Source organism: Prorops nasuta, unplaced genomic scaffold, assembly GCF_024137725.1.
Source record: "Prorops nasuta isolate Cenicafe-Biocafe unplaced genomic scaffold, Cenicafe_Pnas_1.2 PNAS00010, whole genome shotgun sequence".
Classification (NCBI taxonomy): domain Eukaryota; kingdom Metazoa; phylum Arthropoda; class Insecta; order Hymenoptera; family Bethylidae; genus Prorops; species Prorops nasuta.
In genome coordinates, this window is record NW_027116807.1 from 4,460,947 (window position 1) to 4,486,468 (window position 25,522).

The 25,522-nt window shown below is 37.9% G+C and overlaps 2 protein-coding genes and 1 long non-coding RNA gene across 3 annotated transcripts; 2 read left to right on the forward strand and 1 right to left on the reverse strand.

The window, feature by feature from the left end:
• Nucleotides 1–5,912: 5,912 nt before the first annotated feature.
• Nucleotides 5,913–7,358, forward strand: LOC136777109 (L-lactate dehydrogenase-like). The gene is given in 8 exon segments (XM_066733181.1): nucleotides 5,913–5,966; nucleotides 6,094–6,211; nucleotides 6,285–6,368; nucleotides 6,371–6,457; nucleotides 6,570–6,743; nucleotides 6,800–6,917; nucleotides 6,985–7,108; nucleotides 7,188–7,358. Coding segments are annotated over 8 exon segments (915 nt in total). The 5' UTR covers nucleotides 5,913–5,927.
• Nucleotides 7,359–10,313: 2,955 nt separating this feature from the next.
• On the forward strand, nucleotides 10,314–12,896 carry LOC136777110 (uncharacterized). The gene is made up of 3 exons (XM_066733182.1): nucleotides 10,314–10,540; nucleotides 11,061–11,255; nucleotides 11,630–12,896. The coding sequence occupies exons 1-3, from the start codon at nucleotides 10,314–10,316 to the stop codon at nucleotides 12,894–12,896; spliced, it is 1,689 nt and encodes a 562-aa protein (XP_066589279.1).
• A 3,989-nt stretch (nucleotides 12,897–16,885) lies between these two features.
• On the reverse strand, nucleotides 16,886–18,046 carry LOC136776861 (uncharacterized). The gene is made up of 3 exons (XR_010823164.1): nucleotides 17,697–18,046; nucleotides 17,304–17,636; nucleotides 16,886–17,222 (listed from the first exon to the last, which is right to left on the reverse strand). It is a non-coding gene; the product is annotated as an uncharacterized lncRNA (long non-coding RNA).
• Nucleotides 18,047–25,522: the final 7,476 nt, after the last annotated feature.

Sequence of the window (25,522 nt, forward strand, 5' to 3'; positions counted from 1 at the left end):
TTTACCGAGAAAGGGTCCTATCTATAAGACAATCGATAAAGGATCAATATATTTTTTACCGGAGCTCCAATGATATGGCACAAATAATTAATACTAAATATATTCCTGCGACGGTGAAAGAGGCCAAGAAGGTACGCAACGGTCTATCGATCTTATAGGAAATATCTAAGATCAATTTTGCATAGTAATGCATCTGCGTACTATCAATTCCCTCTAATAGAGAAATTCAGTTGAAAACTTCAAAGATGTATTTGTTCATTACATAAATTATTAGTTTAGCTCTAGATTATATAATTTCAAATATTTCAATCCTTATTTGGAAAATTGAGAAAGTCATAGAGACTCTGAGTTTGATGCTTCTTTTGAATAGTATGTAAAAAAATGGATTACAGTGTTTCTTATGAAATATTAAATATTTTTTTCAAGGGAAAACTAAAGAAAATAGAGATCATATGCGAATAAAGCATTTAGGTTTTGTGTTGTTAACAATTGAACTTGCATTCTGTAGTGTGTACGCTGCTCCAATTTTTAATGAAGTATGTTCGCAGTTTAAAAATAACGATAAAGGTAAAAAGTATTATTAGGAATTAATAAGGAAATGTCAATGAAAACATTGATCGTCGGCTAATTTGACATTATCCGCGACTCTTTATCAAATCAAATGCCTATTTTTATAACATTTATAGTATGGAGCTATGATTCTCGTACAAAAGAACATTTAAAAATCTTACATTTTTGAAGCTTTCAAATGGATCGATCCGATTGAATTAATTTTGTGCGATACAATTTTAAAACAAAACAGTTACTTTCAATTAAAAGAAAGGAGGCTAAACGAAATTTGTTCCAGTACTTTAAACTGTGTTGTTACAAGCAAAATGCATTTGTAATGAGAAACCTAACAAGGGATTGAATTGTAAAAAATAGCGTCGAACGAGGAAGTTTTCACCTAAAACATTTCGAAAGTTTGACCAATTTTATTTTCTTTTTTATTGTCAGATAGTTCGTGGATTGCAGCGAGCAACAACGGTGAACCCTAAGTGACAATATCGACAGTGACCGATCGATTGACCCGGCTCGATATTCCAATGATCCAAAGACGACGAAACTATTTACTTCTTAAGTTTGCTTTGGTAGTTAGCGAACCCATCCATTGAAATTTGGCTGTTGTACAGTGTATAAAATACAACCCTATTCCGTCGAACAGAATTATCTTACTATCATGTGCGTAAGTCGACGATATATCTGAATTAAGCAAGACTTGGTCTGAGCACGCAAAACCCGACTTTGTTTAAAAAAAAAACCTACCTCATCATCGAACTACTAGAAAAGCAAAATTTGACAGTAGGTTTACAGTTGCAGTCATTTGCAGATTGCCAGTTAGGAACTTACAGCTAGCGTGTCTTCTCATCTTGCATTCTCCCCCCAATCCTGAAGAATCTCACCCCCTTTTTAATCCACTGATCAACTAAAAAGTAACGATTGACAAATGTTTTCTACCAGAAAGAACATTTTTCGTCAGAAATCTCTGAAGCACCTTTTGACAAATTTGGCACTTTCATCAAAATGCAACACCCAATGTCAGGAGTGTCCGGACGAAGTTGTTATATGAAATAATATCTATCAGATGATTTTTTATTTATTTTCGTTTATTTTAAAATTCTGACTTTCTTGGAAATTTTTTACCGACTTTTGTAACTAATAAATTTATTAGGAAAACAAAACCGAAGAAAGACCCAAAGCTTATCCCAGTTAGAATCTATCGCTGGAATCCAAAAAAGTCTGATAAGAAGCCTTATATGCAGAATCTTCAAGTTGACCTAAATAAATGTGGTTCAAGTCAACTAGTCTTAGACATCTTAATTTATGTTAAATAGAAAATAGATGGTAACCTGACGTTTCGTCGATCCTGTCGAGTAGGAATTTGTGGAAGTTGTGGCATGAACATCAATGGAGTTTACCCTAGGCTGCATTACGTAATTATATTACATACCACTTACCCCAAAATATTTAAAAGTACCAGGAATAAAAACTTTTTTCCAGACCCCTCAATTCCTTTAAAAACCCTTTTGTTATGTATCATGTGCCACATTGTTATGTATTTAGTTTTTTTCTACAAGCGATACTTTGCATTTTTATGGTGGCGATATAAACTCTTTCGGCTAAAATATATATACCATCCATTTTTTTATCTTTCTGGCAAAATAAATTTTAGTATTTTTGAATACTTATCATGCGTAAGCAAAATATTCATCATTGCAGTGGCGGAAATAAAAGAAAGCTTTTTCTTCTTGAGATATTCGTAGATTTTGTTAGTTTTTATGCTGGAAAAATAGCGAACCCCGAAAAATTAAATTTAGCAGTTGATTTTAAATTCATCGATTTTCCTTTATGTCGGATAAAGCAGAGTGAATTTGAATCTACAAAACAGGATTAAATATTGGAAATAACAAAGGAAGCTAAACGTGTTACTATTAATTTTGAGTGTGGAAAATTCTATATATTCCCCAAGAGTCCAAGTGAATTAGTTGCTGCGATGAGACTTCAGCCTCTCTTACTTGACATCTACAGTATAGAAAAAGTGATTATTTGCCCTTCTAAAATAATCAAAGATTCATTAGGCGAGGTACAAATATCATTTCCTGACTGTTTATGCGACCAAATTATAATGGCCGACAATGACACTCGTGGCTTACCCATGCCTAGACCGTTCACAATCAAGAATACATTTCCTTTTGCTGATAAAGATTCGATTCTAAATGGCATAATACGCTTGAAATTTAAACTTTCGTGTTTCGGGCACTTCTTAAATGCCCAGCATGCTATATTGCACAAAACACTTTTACTAAAAAGTTTTGGGTCCTATAATGAATTTCAATGTAGCAAAATACCAGCACCCGATGATGACGCGAAAAGAGAAATTGACAAAGAGACAAGAGTGTGTTTACCACATCTAAATTTTGAAACTAGTAAGCCGGATTGTCCACTAGCCGCAGAAAATGTTGCTGGACTAATTTTAATATGCGAAGAAAGATTTCAAGAAGCTCGAAGTCCTGTTGCAGATAATTTATTAAATCAAGCAAATAATCCTGCAGATGAGCCTCTTGTTAACCATCCAATGGAACGCTTGAATCAAGATAATAAAGAAAATAAGTGCAGCTCGTGCATTTGTCGACCAGATGGAACGTACTTAAAGCTTATGACAAAGTCGATGCCGTGCAATGATGTTAAATGCGGAGGAGGTTTGTGTAGCAAAGCGGAATATCGTAATAAGTTGCCAAGGGATCACCATGGCGGTATTTCAGGATCTCCATGTTACACTGGAAGCTGCTGCATTGGGCATGAACACAAATAAATCTGTGAAATCACTTGAATTTAAAAAGATAAATATATTATATTTCAACTAGAAAAAAAAACATATTGTTGAGGGTTGGCCTACTAAACCTCACAATAGCCTGCGTTATTATAAATGCAGAGAAAATGAGTTAACACTAGAGCAGGGATGTATCATGTGGGGACACAGGATGGTAATACCTCACGTGTTAAGGAAAGAGCTGTTGGAAGAATTGCACAGTATTCACATGGGTGGTTAACAAAATGAAAGCCTTAGCGAGATCATATATTTGGTGGCCCGGAATCGATAAAGAAATTGAAGAGATAAGGAAGAAGTGCGAGCCATACTTAGAAAACGCATCCAATCCACCGAGGTCACAACTTCATGTATGGGAATGGTCAGAGGGCCCTAACCAGCGATTGCATGCAGACTTCGCAGGCCCAATATGGGGCAAAATGTATTTGATTATTATCGATGCTCACTCAAAGTGGATGGAAATCAGAGAGATGAACGAAATCACTAGCGAAACAACAATTGAAGTGCTAAAAGATTATTGCTGCATTTGGGGCCTCCCCCACAAATTGGTCACAGACAACGGCCCTACTTTCTGTTCAGGAACCTTCCAAGCATTCATGCAGAGGTGCGGAATCAGGCACATTAGGACGCCTCCATACCACCCGGCATCCAACGGTGCTGCAGAAAACGCAGTTAAAACATTTAAAAATAAATTTAAGCTGTTAGTAGAGACATACAGATCCAGGAAAGAGGCATTGCAAAAATGTTTATTCCACTTGAGGTCTACACCACATTGCTCAACGGGAGTAAGCCCGACAGAATTACAATATGGTCGTAAAATGAGAACAAGACTGGATTTACTAAAGGTCCGAGTTAAAGGAAATGTCTACAAAAGTCAGAATGATCAAGAAAAATATTATGGGGGAAACAGGAAAATTAATTTTCAACATAAAAGACACGGTAATGGCCAAGGATTATGCGAATAAGAAATGGGAAAAAGCAGTTATCCTAGACAGACTCAGTCCTGTTACTTACACAGTACGCACGGACAATGGGAAAATTTGGAAACGGCACAGTGACCAGTTGATTAGACATGCTATTAATATGCCCAAGGAGGTTCCTGAAACAGGGACAAGAAAGGAACCGATCAGAGGAAGTGTAGAAGCTGGAATAAGGTTGGAGGAGAAACGCAGTTAGGAGTCTGTAGATGCAGCTAGAATGGACAGTCCACGGGATGTACTAGAGGATGGCTTAGCGGAGGCAACTTCAACGGTGAATAGCGGTAAACCTTGCGAACTCAACTCGGAAGGGGAATCAAATGCAGTAGGATTAAGGCGCTCCGACAGAATTCATAAACCAAGAATACGACTGGATTTGTAATTGAAAAGCAAACTAAGTAAACGGGGAGGATTGTAGAGTATTGTATCGAAGAGTGGGTGTGTTCGGAATGCGGCGTAGCGTGATGAACCGTAGCGCCATCTGTAGTAGCGGGAATAAGACATCAGACATAGATTGACCACGCATGTATGTTAAGAAGTGTAATTGCATTGGGTGTCTGAATAAAGGAATATTACAATATTAAATATTGAGTTATCGTGCAGATCCTAAGTTATTACATCATCAAAATGCAACACCCAATGTGAGGAGTGTCCGGACGAAGTTGTTGTAAGAAATAATATCTATCAACCGATTTTTTTATTATTTTCGTTTATTGTAAAATTATTACTTTCTTCAAATTATATTACAGAATTTTGTAACTAATAAATTTATTAGGAAAAAGAACCGAAGAAAGACCCGAAGCTTATCCCACTTAAAATCTATCGCTGGAATCCAAAAAATTTTGATAAATGCCTTATATGCAGAATTGTCAAGTTGACCTAAATGAATGTGGTTCAAGTCCACTAGTCTTAGACATCTTAATTTATGTCAAATCGAAAGTAGATGGTACCCACAGAGCACCAAAATACTTAAAGACATCTTTTAGGTGCCTTTCAGTCAATTGGATGACTAAAAGATGTCTATAAGACAACTTTTAGTAAGTGTGCTGTATGGGGTGTTTATGTTAGATAATGTTGATTATAAATTTCTTCATTTTTAATTATACTTTTATATCAATAAATCTTTTGTGCAATGTGAGTGAAATAAAAAAGTCTAAGATTTTGTTACACCGGTAAAAGTTCCTTCTGTTAGCAATGGTTTTTGCAAATCCTCTGAGAAAATTAATTTTATATGCTCCAACAAAATGTATCACAAGAGTATCCAAAGGTTTCGTCGTATCTCGTAACGTCAGTAATTTGCCACCAACGAAGCTTAAAGAATTCATTAACGCATCAAATAATTTAAATGCTTCCTCAAAATGCTTCGGGGTAAATGCTGCAAACCTACAAAACTCCAAGTGTCGAAACGAGTAAATAGAAATTTATAGGAAAAACGGTTTGGGGTGATTATCTTAGGAACTCTGTTCTCTCTATGCCATTTTTATCTCCATTGTAGGCCGCCATGTTTGAAGCGAGACCTATTGTGTGTAAAATCAGAAAAAGTTCAGGATAGCAGTTATAAGGTGACAATTGTAGGGGCTGGCATGGTGGGAAGTGCCACAGCAAATGCAATATTATTTCAGGTTAATTATATGTATAAATTAAACTCTCTCTCTCTCTGTCTCTCTCTCTCTCTCTCTCTCTCTCTCTCTCCCGCCATACGTGTTTTCCACCATAATACTATTTATTGAAAATGATGGACGTACACAGGGTATTAGTGCTCATATAGCATTGGTAGATGCATTTCCGAAGAAATTGGAAGGCGAAGGTATGGACTTTAGCCATGCCAAGATGTTTATGCAAAACGCCAGAGTGGAATATAGTACAGGTAAATTTAATATATCAGAGACAAGAGCTCAAAGTGCACAGCACACGATTCATGATGATATGTGGTTTCACAGATATAAGTGCATCCTGTAACTCGAAAGTAATAGTTGTGGCTGCTGGCGTCCGTCAGAAGCACGGGGAAACTCGTCTAGATTTAGTGAAAAAAATACGGATATTTTTAAGAAACTTATTCCCAATTTGATAATGTTTAGTCCGAATGCAGTTTTCATTATTGTTACTAATTCAGGTTAACCTCTCGATTACATTGCGCTAACGATTAATGCCTAACGATATGCGGAGAATTTAAATTATATCTGCATAAGCCGCATAATAATTTATCGAAAGGACCTTATTTGCAGTTGACATATTATCTTGGGCAACGTGGAAATTGAGCGGATTACCAGTTCACAAAATTGTTGGCTCGGGAACTCATTTGGGTACTGCCAGATTTCGATTTTTGATATCCGAACGCATAGGTGTAGCTCCTTCTTCGGTGCATGGCTACATCGTTGGGGAGCATGGTGATAGTCAAGGTAAATGCTTTATATACCAATGAATGGGAGGAAATTTCATAAAATTTTGCCGTTAGTTCCTCTATGGTCTGGAATAAGCGTTGGCGGTGTTCTATTTTGCGATATCTCGCCTACCATCGGCCTGGAATGCGATGAGGAGAAATGGGACGAGGTGCATCGACAAGTGATAAAGGCGTAAGGACTTTTAATGTACGATCTTGTATTTACCTTTGTCAATATTAAGCTTGAAGCTTTTATACAGTGGGGCAACTGTGAGATGTTTAAAGGGCTACTCAAATACGGCAATTGGAATTTGTACGGCTGATATTGTGAGGGCTATACTTCGAAATACGCAAACCGTTATACCAGTCTCTACTCTGATTAAAGTATGACAGAGGATGTAGAAAAAGAGTAGAATAATCGGATAAAGCAGTCCTGTCATTTGATTTTTTAATTATATTTTAGGGTCACTACGATGTCTGTCACGAAATCTTTCTGTCGCTCCCTTGCACCGTAGGAGAAAATGGTATAACGCAAATGGTTAAAGTGAACATGACTGACCATGAGAAGAAATTGTTCAATAAGTCTGCCGATATTATTTATGATATTCAGAAAGGACTGAAATTGGATTGTTAAATTATAAACGACTCTTCATCCTCGCGCCTCTTTCATCTTTTTTTATAATAAATATTACTTTTGTAGAAAAGATGCATGGCAAATATTTTCTATGTAAGGAGGCAACTCTCTCATCCCCCTCTGCAATTCAATGGATTTCTGCACTGGCTGTGAAATTACGTCAAAGGACGCAGATGAGTTTTCAACGTTGCTCTCGAAAGCGCCCCTTTTCGAACGTTTATTATGCCTACTAGGAAGTAAGGTTTCTGGAGGAAAGAACGCTTCTCGTCCGAAAACTCGAATTGCGCATATCAGATATGGTATGCCGCTTTCCGTGCCGTTGACGTCATCGTATACCTGCGCGAATCGTGAAATCTGCTTCCATGCGAATAAGTTTGCTTTTTACATTCCGTCAATGATGAAAATGACACTTTTGATTTTGGCCAAAGTTTGGCCAGGTAATTCTTTGACAGTGCCGATCTCACACTTATTTTGATGAAAAATTAAAGCTCGTAGCAGCTTTTGTAGGAATGTATGTGTGTGTGTGTATACATATAATCGGTAAGATTGATGCTGAGCATTCGCATTGAACAGAAGATATTTTTATTTCTCTGGGAGTAGCGTTGAGAGAAAACCGGAAGATGATCGGTAGATGGTACGAGAAGGCCACGATTTCGCCGCAGGCAAGTCCACGGCAAGGTGAGAGGAAGCCACTGATATTGGCCGCTTGATGTCGTTTTAAAATTCTCGGCTCGGATCGGCTCCGTTCAGCAGGTTCAAAAGATGTCTATAAGACCACTTGTAGTCAAGTGTTCTGTATGGGTAGCAAAATGTTTTCTACGAAAATCAATATTTTTCGCCAGAAATCACTGAAGCACCTTCTGACAAATTTGACACTTTCATCAAAATGCAACACCCAATGTCCAGGAGTGTCAGGACGAAGTTGTTGTAAGAAATAATATCTATCAACTGATTTTTTTATTATTTTCGTATATTGTAAAATTATTACTTTCTTCAAATTATATTACAGAATTTTGTAACCAATAATTTTATTAGGAAAAAGAACCGAAGAAAGACCCGAAGCTTATCCCACTTAAAATCTATCGTTGGAATCCAAAAAATTCTGATAAATGCCTTATATGCAGAATTGTCAAGTTGACCTAAATGAATGTGGTTCAAGTCCACTAGTCTTAGACATCTTAATTTATGTTAAATAGAAAATAGATGGTCACCTGACGTTTCGTCGATCCTGTGGAGTAGGAATTTGTGGAAGTTGTGGCATGAACATCAATGGAGTTTACCCTAGGCTGCATTACGTAATTATTTTACATACCACTTACCCCAAAATATTTAAAAGTACCAGCAATAAAAACTTTTTTCCAGACCCCTCAAATCCTTTAAAAACCCTTTGGTTATTTATTCTCTGCTACATTGTTATGTTATTAGTTCTTTTTCTGCAAGCGATAGAAGATGCAAGTGCTCAACGTAGAAAGCGAGAAGATCGGATACCAAATTGTTTGCGCGGTCGCAACTTCTATCAATATTAGTAAAAAAGCTATAAGAGCTATTGAAGATTCGCAAACGTATTTGACTTTGAAATGAATGTAGAATTACATTCGTTCTATTCTCATCCTGATTGGATGAGAATTACAATTGTGTTGATTGACAATAGTCACATGATTTTTACCGTCGGCAGCATAATTCAATAATTTCTACCAATCGCCTTTCTATGCTTCACCAAAATTTATTAACAGCTTCAATCGACATGAGTCTGATATCATTAGAAAGAGTATAAAATTGCCTAGCTTTGATAATTTTTTCATATTTTATCCGTCTATCCTTCCTTCTTATAAACAGTTGAAAATCAGGACGCATCGCAATTGTGGACTTGACGTTAGCAAGAAGAGCAGGCACACACACACTCTTGTGAGCCAGGCGTTCTCTCCTTGCTAAGATACGCATGGCATTTTTCAAATGTGAATTCCTCTTCTTCTACAATGAAATAAATTGCGAAAAAATTGTAGCATCAATTCCTTCTGGAGGATTTTATAATAATTTCCAGCCATGTATAATTTATATTTTTTCGTATTCGTAGTTTGTCCTCTTTTTCCCCCTGAAACGCTTTAGCGCAGGCAATACATTGGTGGCTATGGAGAGGGGAGGAACGTGAGGAGTAAAGACCTTGTCGCCTTACTCCTCGCTGCTGGAGTAGGTAGTCAAGCCCGTTTCTAGAATTTTCCCTGTTTTGCCGGCATTCGGAAAATTGCAACAAATTGTTCAAAGTTTTTGTCAAACGGAACTCCGTCACTTCTCAACGGCTTTAATGTTTAGCCACCTTTTTGAAAATGCCAGAAGGAGATCTAGACGCATACGTTGGTCGAATTTTGAAATAATGAAAAACTGAAGCAATTGGCAAGATAGTTGAATTTCAAAATTCGTCCAACGTAGGCGTCTAAATCTCTTTCTGGCGTTTTCAAACAGGTGACTAAACATTAAAATCCGTTGAGAAATGACGGAGTTACGTTTGACAAAAATTTTGCTCTGTTATGTCGGAATACGGATTCCCCTTAAGATTACTACTCAAAGGGCGTCTGGAAAACTTCCGCTGACTACTGTTGCGATCATTGATGATAGCAATGAAAGTCTGCAAGAGAAAGGATCCTTTATAGTTTGGACAGTGGGATCTCCGAGAGTCAAAGAGTGGTCAGCTGACTTGCCGCAGCAATGTTATATACAAAAAATTAATAAGAAATAATGTATTTGTTTTATTGAATTTGAGAAGTCTAGAAAAGCTAAAAATATACACTAACGTAAAAGTTTCTTTAAATAAACATCTTTAAGATTTATTTTATACTTGTTACTAATTCTTAATACTTGTTTGAATGACTCAAATAACCAAGCCTGTATAGTTAAATATTAAAGAGTATAAACGAAAAATAATTACGTTTCTTGTTACCCTTAACCCAACGCATGGAAATGCTGGATTCCAAAATACAAGAAATGGACAAACAGCTTCAAATATTAACCGAGAATATAAATTCAAAGGTGATTCTTGGAACCCGTAAAGATGAACTCGAAATTCGAGCAAAGGAAGCATTATCAGCTATAGATAAATTTGAAAAGAAATTGATACAAAAGGGATTTGATCAGCTCAATGGAAAAGTTTCTGCAGAAAAATTTCTTAAGTATCAAATAACAGTCTTGTACTGATTGGAAATCAATATTTTTAAACTTGTCTTAGGGCCAGTTGCACCAACAATTTAACTAAAGCTTAACTAGCTAAACTCTTGTTAAACAATAGTTTCCGTTACATAAAGTATGATATTTTAACGGGAGTTTAAGTTAAGTCAGGTTTGTTCAATTGGCCCTTAAGCACCCCATAGAGCACCAAATGTCTTAAAGACATCTTTTAGGTCTCTTTTAGTCAAGTGTGCTGTATGGGACATTAAATTTTAATTATTCCAGATTCGTTAATAATAGAATAAAATCTACTGACAGAATGATAGAGCAATGGAAATTGAGAACAGTTACTGTTAAATCCGAAATAAAAAAAACGTAATACCATTTGTTACAAAAAGAATTACTTGACGAAGATTTGCGTCTTGTTGACTTTCAAATGTTTCTGGTAGAAAATCAACATTTTGCAAAAGAACATGAGTTAAAAAATAAATATTCCCTTTGAGCTAAGGTCTTATGCTGGTATATTTTCCATGCATTGTGTAGCTTGTACAATGTTATTAAGGATAAAATATTTTCAGTTAAACTGGAGATTCGTGCATCAGCTTACAAACGACAATTGAACGATACTGTAGATATATTTAGCTTTATTAAAAACCAAATAGCATTAAAAGAGCAACAGATCGAGAGATTAAAGAGGAATCGTAAGATAAAAATTAACGACCTTAGAAAGGAGAGTAGGTAGGCTATGTCACCGCACCGACCGTGTGAATTTCTGAACAAACTTTTTCCCCTAGATCCTAGGCGTTAAATTTCTGAACGTACTTTTTCCCCTAGATCCACTTGGTGGACCCGCCTGGCGGGGAGTATAGTAAGTTTAGTGGCGCCGCCTGGCGGTGAGTATAGTACATTTTATTGACGCCGGCTGGCGTAGAGTATAGTAAATTTTAGTGGGGCCGCCTGGCGGTGAGTATAGTAAATTTTATTGTCGCCGGCTGGCATAGAGTATAGTAAATTTTAGTGGCGCCGCCTGTCGGCACTATTTTATTCACTCCAATAATCAAATAACTTTTCCAGCACAATGAAAAATACTATGATAAGGAAAATACTCATAGGTGGGAAACTAACCGAAAATTGCATCGTGTTCACGCGTGTTATTACGAATTGCTCAAAACATTTATACCGATCGATAAAAAAAGGGTTGTGACAACTGTATTAGATATCATCGATAAAAATCAATTATGGCACTTTGAAACTTTATGTTTCGAAGTATTCAACGAGTTGTTAAAAATGGGCATCGATGGTGCGACTGTAGTTAATGTGATATACGATAAAATCAATTCGAAAAGTATCAAGACTGAGAATGTTCGGTTCATGATTAGAATCCTATACAATATATTAGATATTTATAAGTGGCCGGAAACGTTGGAAACCAAAGAAACAGTTGAGCGTACTCTGCGACTATTTTACACAAGCATCGTCAATAAAGATGACCCCGATATACTTGCAGGTATTGCAATCTTCAAAAGGGGTCTTCAAGTGTGCGTGAGGAATACAGTAAAAAATCTGCCCAATGATCATCTTTTGCTAATTATTGAGTACATGTGCTCCTGGGCTGTGTTGAATTCAAATAATAATAATATAATCTTAGAATTTGGCAGTGTTCTTGAGTACACAGCTCGGTTGTACAAAGCAGGTTTATACGAGACTACCCTGAATAAGAACATATTTCCATTGTTAATGAAGATGATTGCATCGAGTAACAAAACTGTGAATTTGCTTGGGAATCGAGTTATCCAGTATTTGATAGACAGAGAGGAAAATAAAACGACGTTCGTTACACCTAAAATATTTTTCCAAAACAAAAACTTTGATTTGAAACTGAGTTCTTATCGAAGAGAGGATAAGCAATTTTTGAAAGCCCATCGAGAAATATTACACGATAGCTTATTAAAAAGTCTCTTGAAGCATGCTTTTTCTCGAATTAATCTTGAAACCACGTATTGCACAATATGCTTGATAGCGATTCAAGTTCCTTGTGGTTTTACAGCAGCAGCTGTTGTCTGCTTATTAATGAATGCACAGGATGTCATTCTTGATGAGACCAATAGTAACCGCCCATTGGTGCTTTACCATATACATGCCGTTATCATATCTATCATGTCGCTACTGTGCTGGATTCATGATGCCAAAGTCTTCTATAATTACGTTAACTCAATTATCATGGAGAGAGCACAATGGGCGCCTCATTTAAATCCCGCTTTTCAAGCTCAATATAGTTTTGCCATTCATCATGTAGCGTATAACAAACCTGAACTCTTCTTTGTTGATTGGGAGGTGCGTTATGGCCTGTGGAAATGTTTTCGTCTTCTTGAAACTTAATAGACATCTTGGAATCGAAACAGACATATTCCACAATGTATCTAACGTCAACATCATATTTACATTTAATTTCACTTTTCAATGTATTATTATTAGCACGTATGATTAATATATCATCCATACTATTATCTGCATCATCATCATTTAATTGTTATTCCCATAATATTGACGATGGTTGTGGATGCAATTCAATTGATAGCCCTCGTGGCATTGGTGTTGGTGGTCGTGGAGGTGGAGTTGGTGGGTTCCATGGTATTGGTGTTGGTGATCGTGGAGGTGGAGTTGGTGGATTTATTAAAGGTAATGATTCTTCTTGTATTTCCAGCCAAGGTAACGGTTCTTCTTCTAATAGTTCCAATGATGTTGTATCATACGTTGGTAGATTCCATAGATTCACCATGTTCATCTTTATTCAGTAATATGCAGCGATAGACTGAATCAAGTCGTAGAGCTATGGATTTCATCCTATAGGTCTGATCAAAGAGCTACAGAATTCATTTACTTAATATTTGTCTAATCAATCAGCAGTAAAACTAGATTTGAAATTATTCAATTAAATCTCTGTTTCACAGCAGTAATTCGTAGAACTCACTCACTTATTATATCTTAATTCGCAGTTTTAACTTACCGACGCAACAGCAGCAGCGCTGCATAATGTTTCTCTTTTATCATACATTTATACGTCAGCTTCTTATCATAAACTGCAGAAGTTTAGATAGGTAAAGAGGAAAAGCTGACATAATTTCACTACACGTGTTTTTCGTTAGGGTGTGCAATACCACATAAAAAAATTTAATGATTTTATTTTGATTGACATTATCACCCCCGTCTTCATTGAAGGAGAAGAGGAAGGAAGAAGCTACACGTGTTTTTTTTTGGGTGTGCAATACCACATAAAATTTTAATGATTTTATTTTGATTGATATTATCACACTCTTCATTGAAGAAGAAGAGGAAGGAAGGAGCTACACGTGTTTTTTGGGTGTGCAATACCACATAAAAATTTTAATGATTTGATTATTGATTGACATTATCACACTCTTTCAAAAATTTTAGAATGATAAGAAAACTAAAAACATTTTAGATTAACAGGATGAAACGTGTATACATATCCGGAAATTAGTAGTGTTTAATCCCCCTCTCTCTCTCTCCCTCATCTCCATCACCCCTCTTTCACAAAAAATTTTCTTAAAGAAGTGTCGCGTGATGACCTTGTGAGAGAGAGAGAAAAAAGTTTTCAGTGGCGGTGGGATTCGAACCCACGAGTATCCCACACAATCGTAGGGGGACTTTATACTGATTTCTTTTATATCAGTGCCTTAGACCGCTCGGCCACGCCACCTTACAAGTATGAACCATTAGTTCACAGTAGACTATCTGGACTTTTGAGTGACAGGGGGAAAGAGAGGGGGGAGGAAGAAAACTACCCCCTCTCACTTTTTTTTCACCCCCCAGCAATACCAACCCAAAAAAATTAAATCCTAACATACCAACTTTTTCAAAAACACTCCTTTCTCAATTTTTAAATCTACCGCTCCCCAGCGCCGGATGCAGCGGGGGGTTGGGTGGGGGGCGCGCGACGTCGCGCGGCGCGCCATAAAATAAACAGATTCGCCGACAGGCGGCGCCACTAAAATTTACTATACTCGCCGCCAGACGGCGCCACCAGGTGGATCTAGGGGAAAAAGTTTGTTCAGAAATTCACACGGTCGGTGCGGTGACATAGCCTACCTACTAAGGAGGAAGATATGCTAATTTCTCTGCTCAAACTATTGAACAGTTGCAAGGACGGAGAAACGACCCAAGATCCTAAAACTTGCAAACTTTTAACACACCCGGAGCCGGTGTTAGCTCCTAACATGCTGCTGACTGAAGATCGTAAAATAATTGACGACGATCTGACTGATTGGATAGAAGAGATGCAAAGCCGCGACAAAGATTTGCACGAAAGAAAAAATAATTTGGTTGGCGACACTGATACTGTGAAAAATGCTTCTTAATAAAATACAGTTTTGCTAAGATAAATGTGTAATAAATAAATTTATCTGTGTATTATTGTTTTGTGATAATTGGTAATAGCGTGAGTTCGAGATATTGTAATTAAAAACGTGAGACTTCCTTGCTTTCGTATTAGAGTCAAGGCCATTAGTTTGATTGTCGGAAGTGTAAACACCGCGTCCTTCGCTTCGCGAAATTAGAACGGTGCGTGTGAGAGGTTTGACCCGGTATGGCTTTCAAAACAGAAAGTCAAACATGATTTAAGGAATAGAAGGATAGGATGTGGACTGCGCAACCAAAATGGTATACGCAGATAGGTTAATTTTAAATCTTAAGGGAACGGGGTTCTGAAATCGTTAATAATACGATAGTGCGGTGAGCACTGAAAAGAAGTAGGAACAAAGTCCTAACTCTGCTGGTGGAGAGACTACGCGTCCAAAAATGTATTGACGTATAGGTTTGGATAGGAATAAGACTACGCATCCAGAGTGGAATACGCAGATAGGTTATTAAATAATCTAAGGAGCAGGGTCCAGATATTAATGTGTAGACAGTGTAGTGCACTACAAAAAGGAATAGAGAGCAGCGTCTCTACGTATCGACCGTAGTCGAGGGACAGAAGAGCAGGCGTGACTGGCTTGCTTAAGTACCTCATAGGCTAAATGTTGCTAGCGAGAAAGCTGCTACGCGAGTCAGCCACCTGGCGGAGTTGCGCCAATCTGTGAGGAGTGAGAGAGGCATAGAGTGTGCTAGAGCGAGTCGACCCGAGTCTCGAACCGCTCGCCATAACACACCTAAAATCCCGAAAAATGCGTATTCATTGTTTTAATCGAGCTTCTTGTCATGCCGGACGTTGGTAACATTAACGAATAGAGTCTCTTTAAGTCTATATCCCTTTCAATATGTTAAACAAACAAAAATAATTTTAAAAACAGTTCACCGAATCCTCTAAACTCACATGTCGAGTAAATTTTCAAATTACGAAAGATGAAAACATTATGTATGAGGATACAGTTCATATCCATGATGCTTTTATTTATAAAATTCTTGATAACATACGACGAACAAGTATGAATAATCATTATACCTGAAAATGTTTAATTTTGTTTGTTTGCAGTGTAATTTAAACCTTGTACCAAGTATTCTCAAATGTACATCGTATTAAATGTTTGACATGCAGAGTTTATCAGTGACAGACTAAAGTCACTTTCGATTTTTGTTATTATAGGTGATTGTCTTGAAATCTTCTTAAAAGTAAATCTACTAAGAACAAAAATGACATTGTTATTTTCACGTCACGGTCATTCTAGAAATTCACTACGAGCACCATGGTGTTGTTTATACATACGTTGCTCTATTGACAGATTAGAATCTTTTCCTAATATTTCAATAATAAAAATATACTTTATATACATAGAAGGAAAAATTGTTTGATTCAAATAAATATTGCTATGAATAGTTTTATTAAGATATTTACTTGATCTTGATGAATATTTATTTGAAAGCAATAGTCATTTGCTTGATATCGTTCAGTTTGGTAAATTCAATTTATTTGTGATTCATTCATTTATTTATTATCCCTTGCTTGACACATTGGGATGTAAATCACCATAAATCTACTTTTCCTCATTTTAATAATCTAAAGATAAAGCAAGTGGGTTTGTGGCGCAACCTGTTAGTATTTCGTACGTACTACTGCCTCCTGAAGCCGGTAACATCACGCTGGGTCCGTCAGTTTTTTCAATATTTTGACTGTCGTTAATTTTATTTTTAAACTATATAGACCCTAAAATATAAGCTCATAAGAAGTTCTAAAAATATTTACCAAGTTAAAATACTTAATAATTTATTTGTTATAACAATTCTTTTCTTCGTTGCGATACACACCAGTGTGTAAAATAAGGGCTAAAACTAAGTATATATATATCAATGAACGTGCATTTACAGAAAAATGTAATGGAATCAAACGAATGTCTTTGTTTAGTGTTCAGTTGAATTTATTGTAAAAAGTAAGGAGTCATACATCTAGAGAATTATCTAGATTTTTTTTGTTCCCTAATTTTATCGTTACCATCAATTCCCTGTAGATTGTTTCCTGAAAAAGCGTGTTTTCGAAAAGGAAAACTTACGATATAAAAATTTCGTTGGTAGCTGGCTATGCATTATTTAAATTATTCTTTTTTATCGATCATGCCATAAAGTCAAATTTCCAATTACATATTTTGTGTTCCTCGAAATATAGTGCAAGACAATTTTTCAGATATGACAACTTCATCATGTGCCGGATCCTCGTTGTATTAGTAACACGACGCCAATTAGTTGTTGATACTAAAACAAAGCAGGTAACAGTTTTCTAAAATTCCTAATCTATATAACTACAGTATTATAAATTCATATTTTTCAATGTACATAAATTTATACACTGAAAGCGTAGTGGTCGACTCGTATGTTAATAATAAAAAAACCTAACACACTCTCTTGAAATCTCTAGTTACTAGTTGATAACACGGATGAAAGGCACTGCAGCAACTCGTAACGTTGGCCGAGGAGAACTTTGCTTGGCGAGCATCATCGACGGTTACACTTTCCGTCGTGTCGTGGCGCCAATGGGTCGCCGACTGCCAAGTGAGAAACTGAGCCAGTCGATAATTTTTCGTCGGTCTCATAGATCCCCTTAATCGAAAGACACCCTTTGTATACAACGGGGCCGATCGTTCTCCAAGAGAAAGATGATACCACTCTCTGCAAAAAATAAAAGAAAAAAGAACAAAGTAGCACGAATTCAGTAATCTTTTTTAATACCTCTGTTCGTCGACGAGCCACAGCGAGTTCCTAGGGTTTCGACTGGATTCAGTTACGTAGACAATGGCGTCAACTCGCGTGATTTATTTTCCTTGCTATCGAGATTATTCCCCCTGCTAGCAGTGACTGCAGCTGCTCTTCGCGTACTTCCTGTTCTTTCTATCGAAGAGCCAGTAGTTTCTGGACTCTGCAAGGCTGTGTGCAGAGCTATCTCGTGTTTCGAGATTTCCTACCGAGGCACGTGATCCGCGTTTCGATGTCCTCTTTTCCAGGAACATATTTTCCAGAGTGTCCTATTCGTCGCTCGTTTACAGCCCGGCACCGGTGATAATAAGTTTCGAACTGGTATCATCTACCTTTCGCTGTACCGAGGAGATTGCATAAAATCTCATGGCACACGTCGTTTCATTTATTTTTAATCTCTTCCACCACTCTTCTGCTATTCCTCAGACTTGTAAATTGCATCACCGCATGCACTAGGACAAAGCTTGATAGAACGCCCTTCCTCGACTTTCATTATTATTCGAGGAAAGTGTGTATGTTTATTGAGAAATATGATAAATTATTCTAATAGCTAGATATAAAATACGTCTCAGTTTATAAAATATTCCGAGAACAGTTCGTGAAAATAAATAATTCGTGAAAATTATAGGAAAAACAGGCAACTGAGATAAAAACACATTTACGTAAATAATTGCTTTGTTCGGAATAATATGTCACATATGTTGACAGTTTTACAAGTTATAATTAAACAAACTACTCTACTGTGTATAAACCTCTATTCACGATATTTTAGATGAATTTTTAACGAGGGGCGCAACGTTCCGTATGACTATCGTTAAAAGATTGCCTGTATTAATATTAATTGAAATTTTGTTAATTACGAGCTTGGTATTTACAAAGAATAGAAACGTTGGACCTGCAGGTGCAAATTTATCGATTTTCGAAAACCGAACGAGAGCCTATATAATAGAGTACCGCGTTGGTTGTACTTTTTATAGGAAAATCATTAACCTAGTTAGCCTTGACTCTCTCGTTGAAAAAATATGAAAACAAGGGTTTGTCCATATATATATATACAGGGTGTCCCGCGAACGATAGCCATGCCAATAGTATCGAATAGGGGACAAAAATCTAAGTAAAAAAGTTGTAAAAACTTTTTTCCTAGCACCCTTGGTTAAAAAGTTATTTGCAATTAAAGATTATCGATTACAGTAGGCCTTCTTTAAGAGGAAAATTGTTTTGGTCGCAATTATAAGGATGCTAAGATTCTGTGAATTAGAATACTAAGAAAAACACAAAGCCAGACATCCACTTGAGACTATTGAAGTAGTTCAAGGCCGATCGGCAGTGCGAGTGCCATAAAAACAATCAAAACATAAACATACCACAGGCTAAAGTGGATGTTTGGCTTTGTGTTTTTCTTAGTATTCTAATTCACAGAATTTTAGCATTTTTGGCCTTATAATGCGACCAAAACAATCTTCCTCTTTAAGAAAGGCTACTTTAATCGATAATCTTTAATTGCAAATAACTTTTTAACCAATAGTGCTACCAAAAAAGTTCTCAGAACTTTTTTATTTAAATTTTTGTCCCCTATCCGGTGGTATTGGCATGGCCATCGTTCGTGGGACACCCTGTATATATATACATATATATACATGCATGTGTGCATTAATATACAGCGTGTCAATTTGATAACCAACACCAACTTCGATACTTCAGATCTTATTTAAAATAAGTGTTTGTTTTCATCCCTGCTAGAGGGTTCGTACAATTTAATGTAAAATCGATTCAAAAAGTCACCTCCCGGCTCAATTTAAAATAAAATCGACACGTTTGTGCAAATTTCCATATTTTCTACGGACCAAAATGCCGAAGGTTGGACGCGTTTTCAAATTGACACGCTGTATATTTAACGAGACTTGCATTAACGTCCTGAGATAAATGACAAACCTTTCTCGTGAAAGACTCTTCTTTATTATCAACCGACACGATTTATCGTAGAGTTTATGGGCCGAAACTTGGTGGCCTGCACGATTCGATCGAACCTACTTTTCTTATTTACCCTCTGAATTTATTTCTTACCCGTACCGACTGAAATTTTATTTAAAGGCCTATAGAACGATGCACGTAGAGCGCAAAAACGCGTAGAGTTCATTTGCTGACTCTCCGCTCTTTTTCCCCTCCAGACGACAAGTATTTCAATGAAATTCATAGTACCATTGTCATCGCATACATTGGTACCATTAATATCACCAAAATCAGATAAAAAAGAATGTAATTGTTAGTAGAGAATGAACCAATCTAAGAAAGGAAAGATCTTCCGTGGTAGAGCGATCCGATGATGATATAATTAATTATCTTTGTTCCGGTTTGGCCTTATCAAAGTAGTTTTTTTGTTAAAATTATTGTAGCATGTAGAAGGCATTTCTAATTAAATTACACTTGCTGTGGAGTGAGTTTACTTTTACCACAGAATCAGAAGCAGGCTTGTAATTAATTTGAGCGTCCGGGTTAAGGGCCCGGAGTCTATGGTCCCTACCCTTTTCCCCCTCTTTTCAACGCTTTGCTTAATTCCTCTTCTCACCGACGCGACGTATAATGCCGCGCTTCATAATATCATAAAGCTTTCACGTTTAGCATCCGCTTACCTGCAACGTATAACTATATACTTATACCGATGAGTTAAAACTTATTATTGTTGAATTAAATTTACGATATACCGCTGTAAACGAAGCCATATCTTCTCCTCTTAACTGTTTCCCGGCGATGCTTCTTAACTGCGTAGTCTATATAATTTCGTAGAAATGCACTCTTCCGACAAGCAACTTATAGCGTTATCAAGCGTATGAAAATTTCATAAGAGAGATTCCAGTATACACGAAGCTGAATATGGAATTTCGAAGCTGGCGCCCGCGTTCGCCAGGCTTATTTTTCAAATGGTTCATAAACAAGGGGAGTGGATCAAGCTTCGCCGGGAGATATGGACCGAGATATATAGTGTCATTATAAAAAATTCATCAGCAAATGTGCAAAGCTTATACCCACTTATGATTAGAACAGATGCTTGTTCGTCAGCTTTCCTAACGCGAGTATAGCTTCGATTAATCATCGCCAACAATGGGAGTAATAGATTCTTATACATCAAGAATGCTCATTGCGAGAAAACTGTAGAATCATCGCTGATCAAGGTCCTCTTCTTCTAATTCCAAGGTTGGCTTGGATCGAAAGGATAGTTCCACAAATATACTGCATAATAATAATAGTGGCATTCAGATGTGCAGTAATAGTAGAAGCAGGTGGATGATGATGGAATAGTAAATTGAATATTTGAAGGAAAGAATGAAATCGTAGTTTGAAGGCGAGGGGTAGTGCGGAAGAGAGTCCATCGAGAGCAATCGTGAGGTCAAACCTGTACTTTCAGGGTGAATAGAGAGAGAGAGAGAGAGAGAGAGAGAGAGTCGAGGGGATGTGATAAAGCAACGAAGAGGCTGACTGTGTTGGTGGATAGGATGAAACGGGTTTATACGGATAGGGGGCTGGGGCATTACTATCCCGATAATGGAGTGGCGGTCAATGGGCCGATAGATCGCGCCGTGGAGACTCGCTTCTCGTAACGCGGGAGCCGAGCAAGCTCTCCGGGGACAGCCTCGGAGAAAGCAGCGGCAAAAGCAACGCCAGGATATGGACTATTGGCGAGCAAGCAACATTCCCTTCCACATCTCCCACTTTTCCAACCTTCGAACCCTCGATCCTTATCGCACCGACCACTTCCCGCCGAATTGCGTCCTTGCCACGATAATGTAAAGCCACGAGACATCTTTCTCCTGCAGAGTCCTACGGACAGAGTCCTGTGCAGTCTTCCGCCGCAGCACAGAGAGAGAGAGAGAGAGAGAAAATTAGAACGCCCCTCAAGGAAGGACTTTCACGATCTTCCTGGAATCCAGCCTTGGCTGTATAGTATCCATTCGATACCCTACCGTTATTCTTTTATTCCGTTTCACTTTTTCTCAATCTCCGAGAATTCTCCCTCTTTCTCGTTAATTGTGCATGGTTCCTCTGTGTACACGTGTGTTTCTGTCCCAGTGTACTCATGTATATATATATATATATATTTATAATTGCGAACGATTATCCATACTATTTGAATTTTAAATCTGTCTCTAGGGCTTTCAATATCTTAATTGCGCTTTCAAAGCATCATGAACGCTGCTGTTATAATTTGTACAGCTTATAATAAACTGCTATTATTATAAACGCCTTGCAATTCCTGTTTTCATTCTCGTATATCTTTGCGAGGTGAGATGAATGGCTGCTTTAATCGTGAATATCCGATGAATAAAGATTCGTTGAGCAAACATGCAGCAATAAACCGAGTGATTTTCGTAGACTACTTGCAAAAATTGACAAATACAAGTTTGAAAGTTGGAATTGAATACGGAAATCTTTGAATGGCTGTGAGAAATTAAAGTTTGTTCGGATCCTTTGGTGAAAGCAGTGGTGGCACACGTTGCGCGGTTCACACGTTTTAAAAACGCGAGGCGTACCAACACGTAGCCGAGAAGCCCTTTGAGAAGAAACGTAAAACGACATCGGTTACGATCGAAATAAATGGTCGACCCGATAGAAGACGGAGGAGGAACGTTAAGGTGATGGAGGTCGCGAATTCTCTACGTAGTTTTATTCTGATGGTAGTGCGATTGCGAGCTTCGGGTCGCTCTCCGTGAACTCTCTCTCTCTCTCTCTCTCTCTACGAATTATGCCCAAGCACGAAATACATCGTGTAACGATCAAGATTTACAAGTCTTTTCCGGGTTCCACTCCTACACTGTAAACAATTTTTTTTCCCTTTAAATTTCAACTTGCATTACACGCGGGAGCTTTGTAACGATCCAGGACTGCCCTTCTAATTTTACAATTTTTTTCTACAGTTTATAGCACGTCCATATTTCAAATGTAATACTTAACTAATCAAAGGACGAGGTACTTCGTAGAAACGGTAATTAGTAGAAACGCTAAACTTGATTGTCTCTCTTTGTCCGGTGGCACCCTCATAAAACAGTTCGAGTCAAATTAGTTAAATCTCTTTGCACTTGTTTCTACATACGTTTACTACTATATTATTAAATGAGCCAGCACGTTCCTTGTTAAATAATATTTATTTTAGCTCGGGGAAAATTCACCAACGCGAAAGATAAGAAGCTGTTTTTATCACGATTATTAATTACTGGGAAATGTCATAATTTGTCTCGCATCATTTGTTTACCGAATATATCCGTTTCTTCGGGGAATCTCAAGTTTCCCGCAACGTTTGATAAGTACAGCTCGATAAAAGTTTATGTGTGTATAAGATAAGAAGGTGATTCCCCGCTATCCATTCAATTTCTCACGCACGAGGAACACAGATACGAGAATATACGCAAATAGAATGCACCACTGGAATATATATGCTGCATCTACTTGCTTTCCGTCATACTCGAATCATCTTTCAACAGTGATAAAGGTAAATGGTATATATTCCATAGTGAACTTTGCAAGTTTAAACTTGTAGAAAAATAAGTTTCAAAATTGTTATTTTATAATAATAGTATATGGTCGTAGAAACAATTATTTAACATATATATATGTAGAATAAAGGTGCTTCCGTGGAAATTCCTTAAAATTAATACTTTGGAAAATCTCTCGCATAGATTAATACCCAGGATGAAGTTCGCACTGCTGCTCTTCGCTTTGCTGGCTACGATTTTGGCTGTTTCCGCCTACCGGCCACTTGTTCCGAGACCACGTCCAGGTCAGCCAGGAATCCCTATACTTCCTGGTCAGGGACCGTTTAACCCTCGTCTCCCTCCCAGTGGTCCATGGAAGCCAAGGGTAAGGCGGTTAACTTATCAATTAGTTATCGAGGCTTTCTTCTCCACTGACGGATAAAATCCTCTTCTTCTCTATTTTTACAGAAAAACTAAGAAGCTTGCGAGAAACAAAGGGCTATATCTTTTCAAGAACCTTCAAGTTCAACGATATACACGAATAAATTTGCATCATCCCCACTTTCGACAATCAAATTCTGCATATATGCACCTGTAATCATCAAGGACTGTAAAAATGTATTATTAACGCTTATAGCACATAAATCTTTGATCAAGATCCAACTGTAAGGAGTACTTGAATCTATATTCGTGCTTGCGAATAACCGTGCCACTTGGAGCAGAAAGAAATTTCATCCGATGCGTCTGCTCGAGTGTGAATGGACCTTAACCCATTGGCGAATGTTTTTTCAAATTGTGTCAGGCTAGAGAGTCGCGTTGGAAATCGGATAACGGTAATTACACTCGTATCTACCACGAGTGGAAGCTCGAAAATAACGAATGCTGTTGCACTTTGGCCAAGGTAATGCCTAGCGCGTACATAGGCAAGGGCTGTCCTAATTACCTAGCGTACCGCAAGATGCCTTCTTGCCCGCATGTAAACACCTTCATTACCGCCAAACTGCTTCGTAAAATATCTGCCACAGGGATGGTACTAGACGCTCTTGCTGATTAGTAAACAAGCCCGCTTCGATCAGTCTCATAATGCGATCCGCTTGATAATATTTCAATTACGGGAGAGGAAAAGTGGGAGGGAGGAGGGAACGTCTCTTATGATTAATTCCGGACGATGACGTACTGTGAAATAACGAACATGTACGAACCGTGCATGTAACGTGTAAGATTGAAAAATTCTGTCGATTTGCAGATACATATATATATATATATATATATATAAAGGACGATAAGGTGGAAGGAAAAGAAGAATGCGAGGGAAATGGATGGACGGGCGATCGGTAGGACGTAGAGCGAGATTAGAGGGAGGAGAGGAGCTACAGGGGATGTTCTCGAGGAAAGAATTTTTCTGGCACGCAAAAGAGGAGGGAGCTGCTGGGAGATTTAACGAGCGGTCCAGTAATCTCAGGGAGAAAATGTTTTGGCTCTTCCGCTAGATACTATCGAGAATGACTATATAGTTACTCCGTATCACAGTCGGTAAACTAGACTTCCCTTCCCGCGGGAGGAGGCGGAGGGCCTCATCCACTTGGTACACTGGAAGAGAGAAACGTGTCGTCTCTTTACACGCTATATGGTATACACCAACACATACTTACGCGTTGATGGAGCTCTGATTTAGTCCCTGCAGCTCCGCATAATTTTCTCAGCAAATTGGCTATCGCGACTCGCAAATTCTCGCGTGGAATTTCAAAGGGAATTCGACGGCTGATTTTTCCAAAACTGGAATTCTATTTGAATTTTCATTCCTAGTTCGCTCTGAATCGACGTGTTTAGCACTGCTGAAAATCCGGGATAATATGACTCGCACGTATCAGCGTTTAACGCGCGTTGTACAGTCCGGTGTATCATTTTATATATCTCACTCTCTCTCTCTCTCTCTCTCTCTCTCTCTCTCCCTCTAATTGGTCAGATGATAGTGCATTCCCAAAATTCTTCGGTTTGATCGAATTCGAACGAACGCAGGAGCGAACGAGATACATCAACGGTGGGAATGATAGTGGAGGTATAACGAAGGTGGAGGGGGAAAAAGAAGAGAAAGGGGAGTGTGTGTGCGTTAGCAAGATTAAAAATAGACGCGCTGGTAAATTAATTCGGACAAGCAAGCGCTCTTCGTTCGCAGAAATTTTGCGAACGAAACGGCCTTACCGAGCTCCGACGTTGCTGCGTCTCTCCGTTAAATTAGAAGAGGGTACGCGAGAGATGCAGATGCGACTGGACCCGAAGCTGAAGAGAGCAGCCGTATTACGACCGCGGTTGCTCGCGGCAAACGAGACCCTCGAA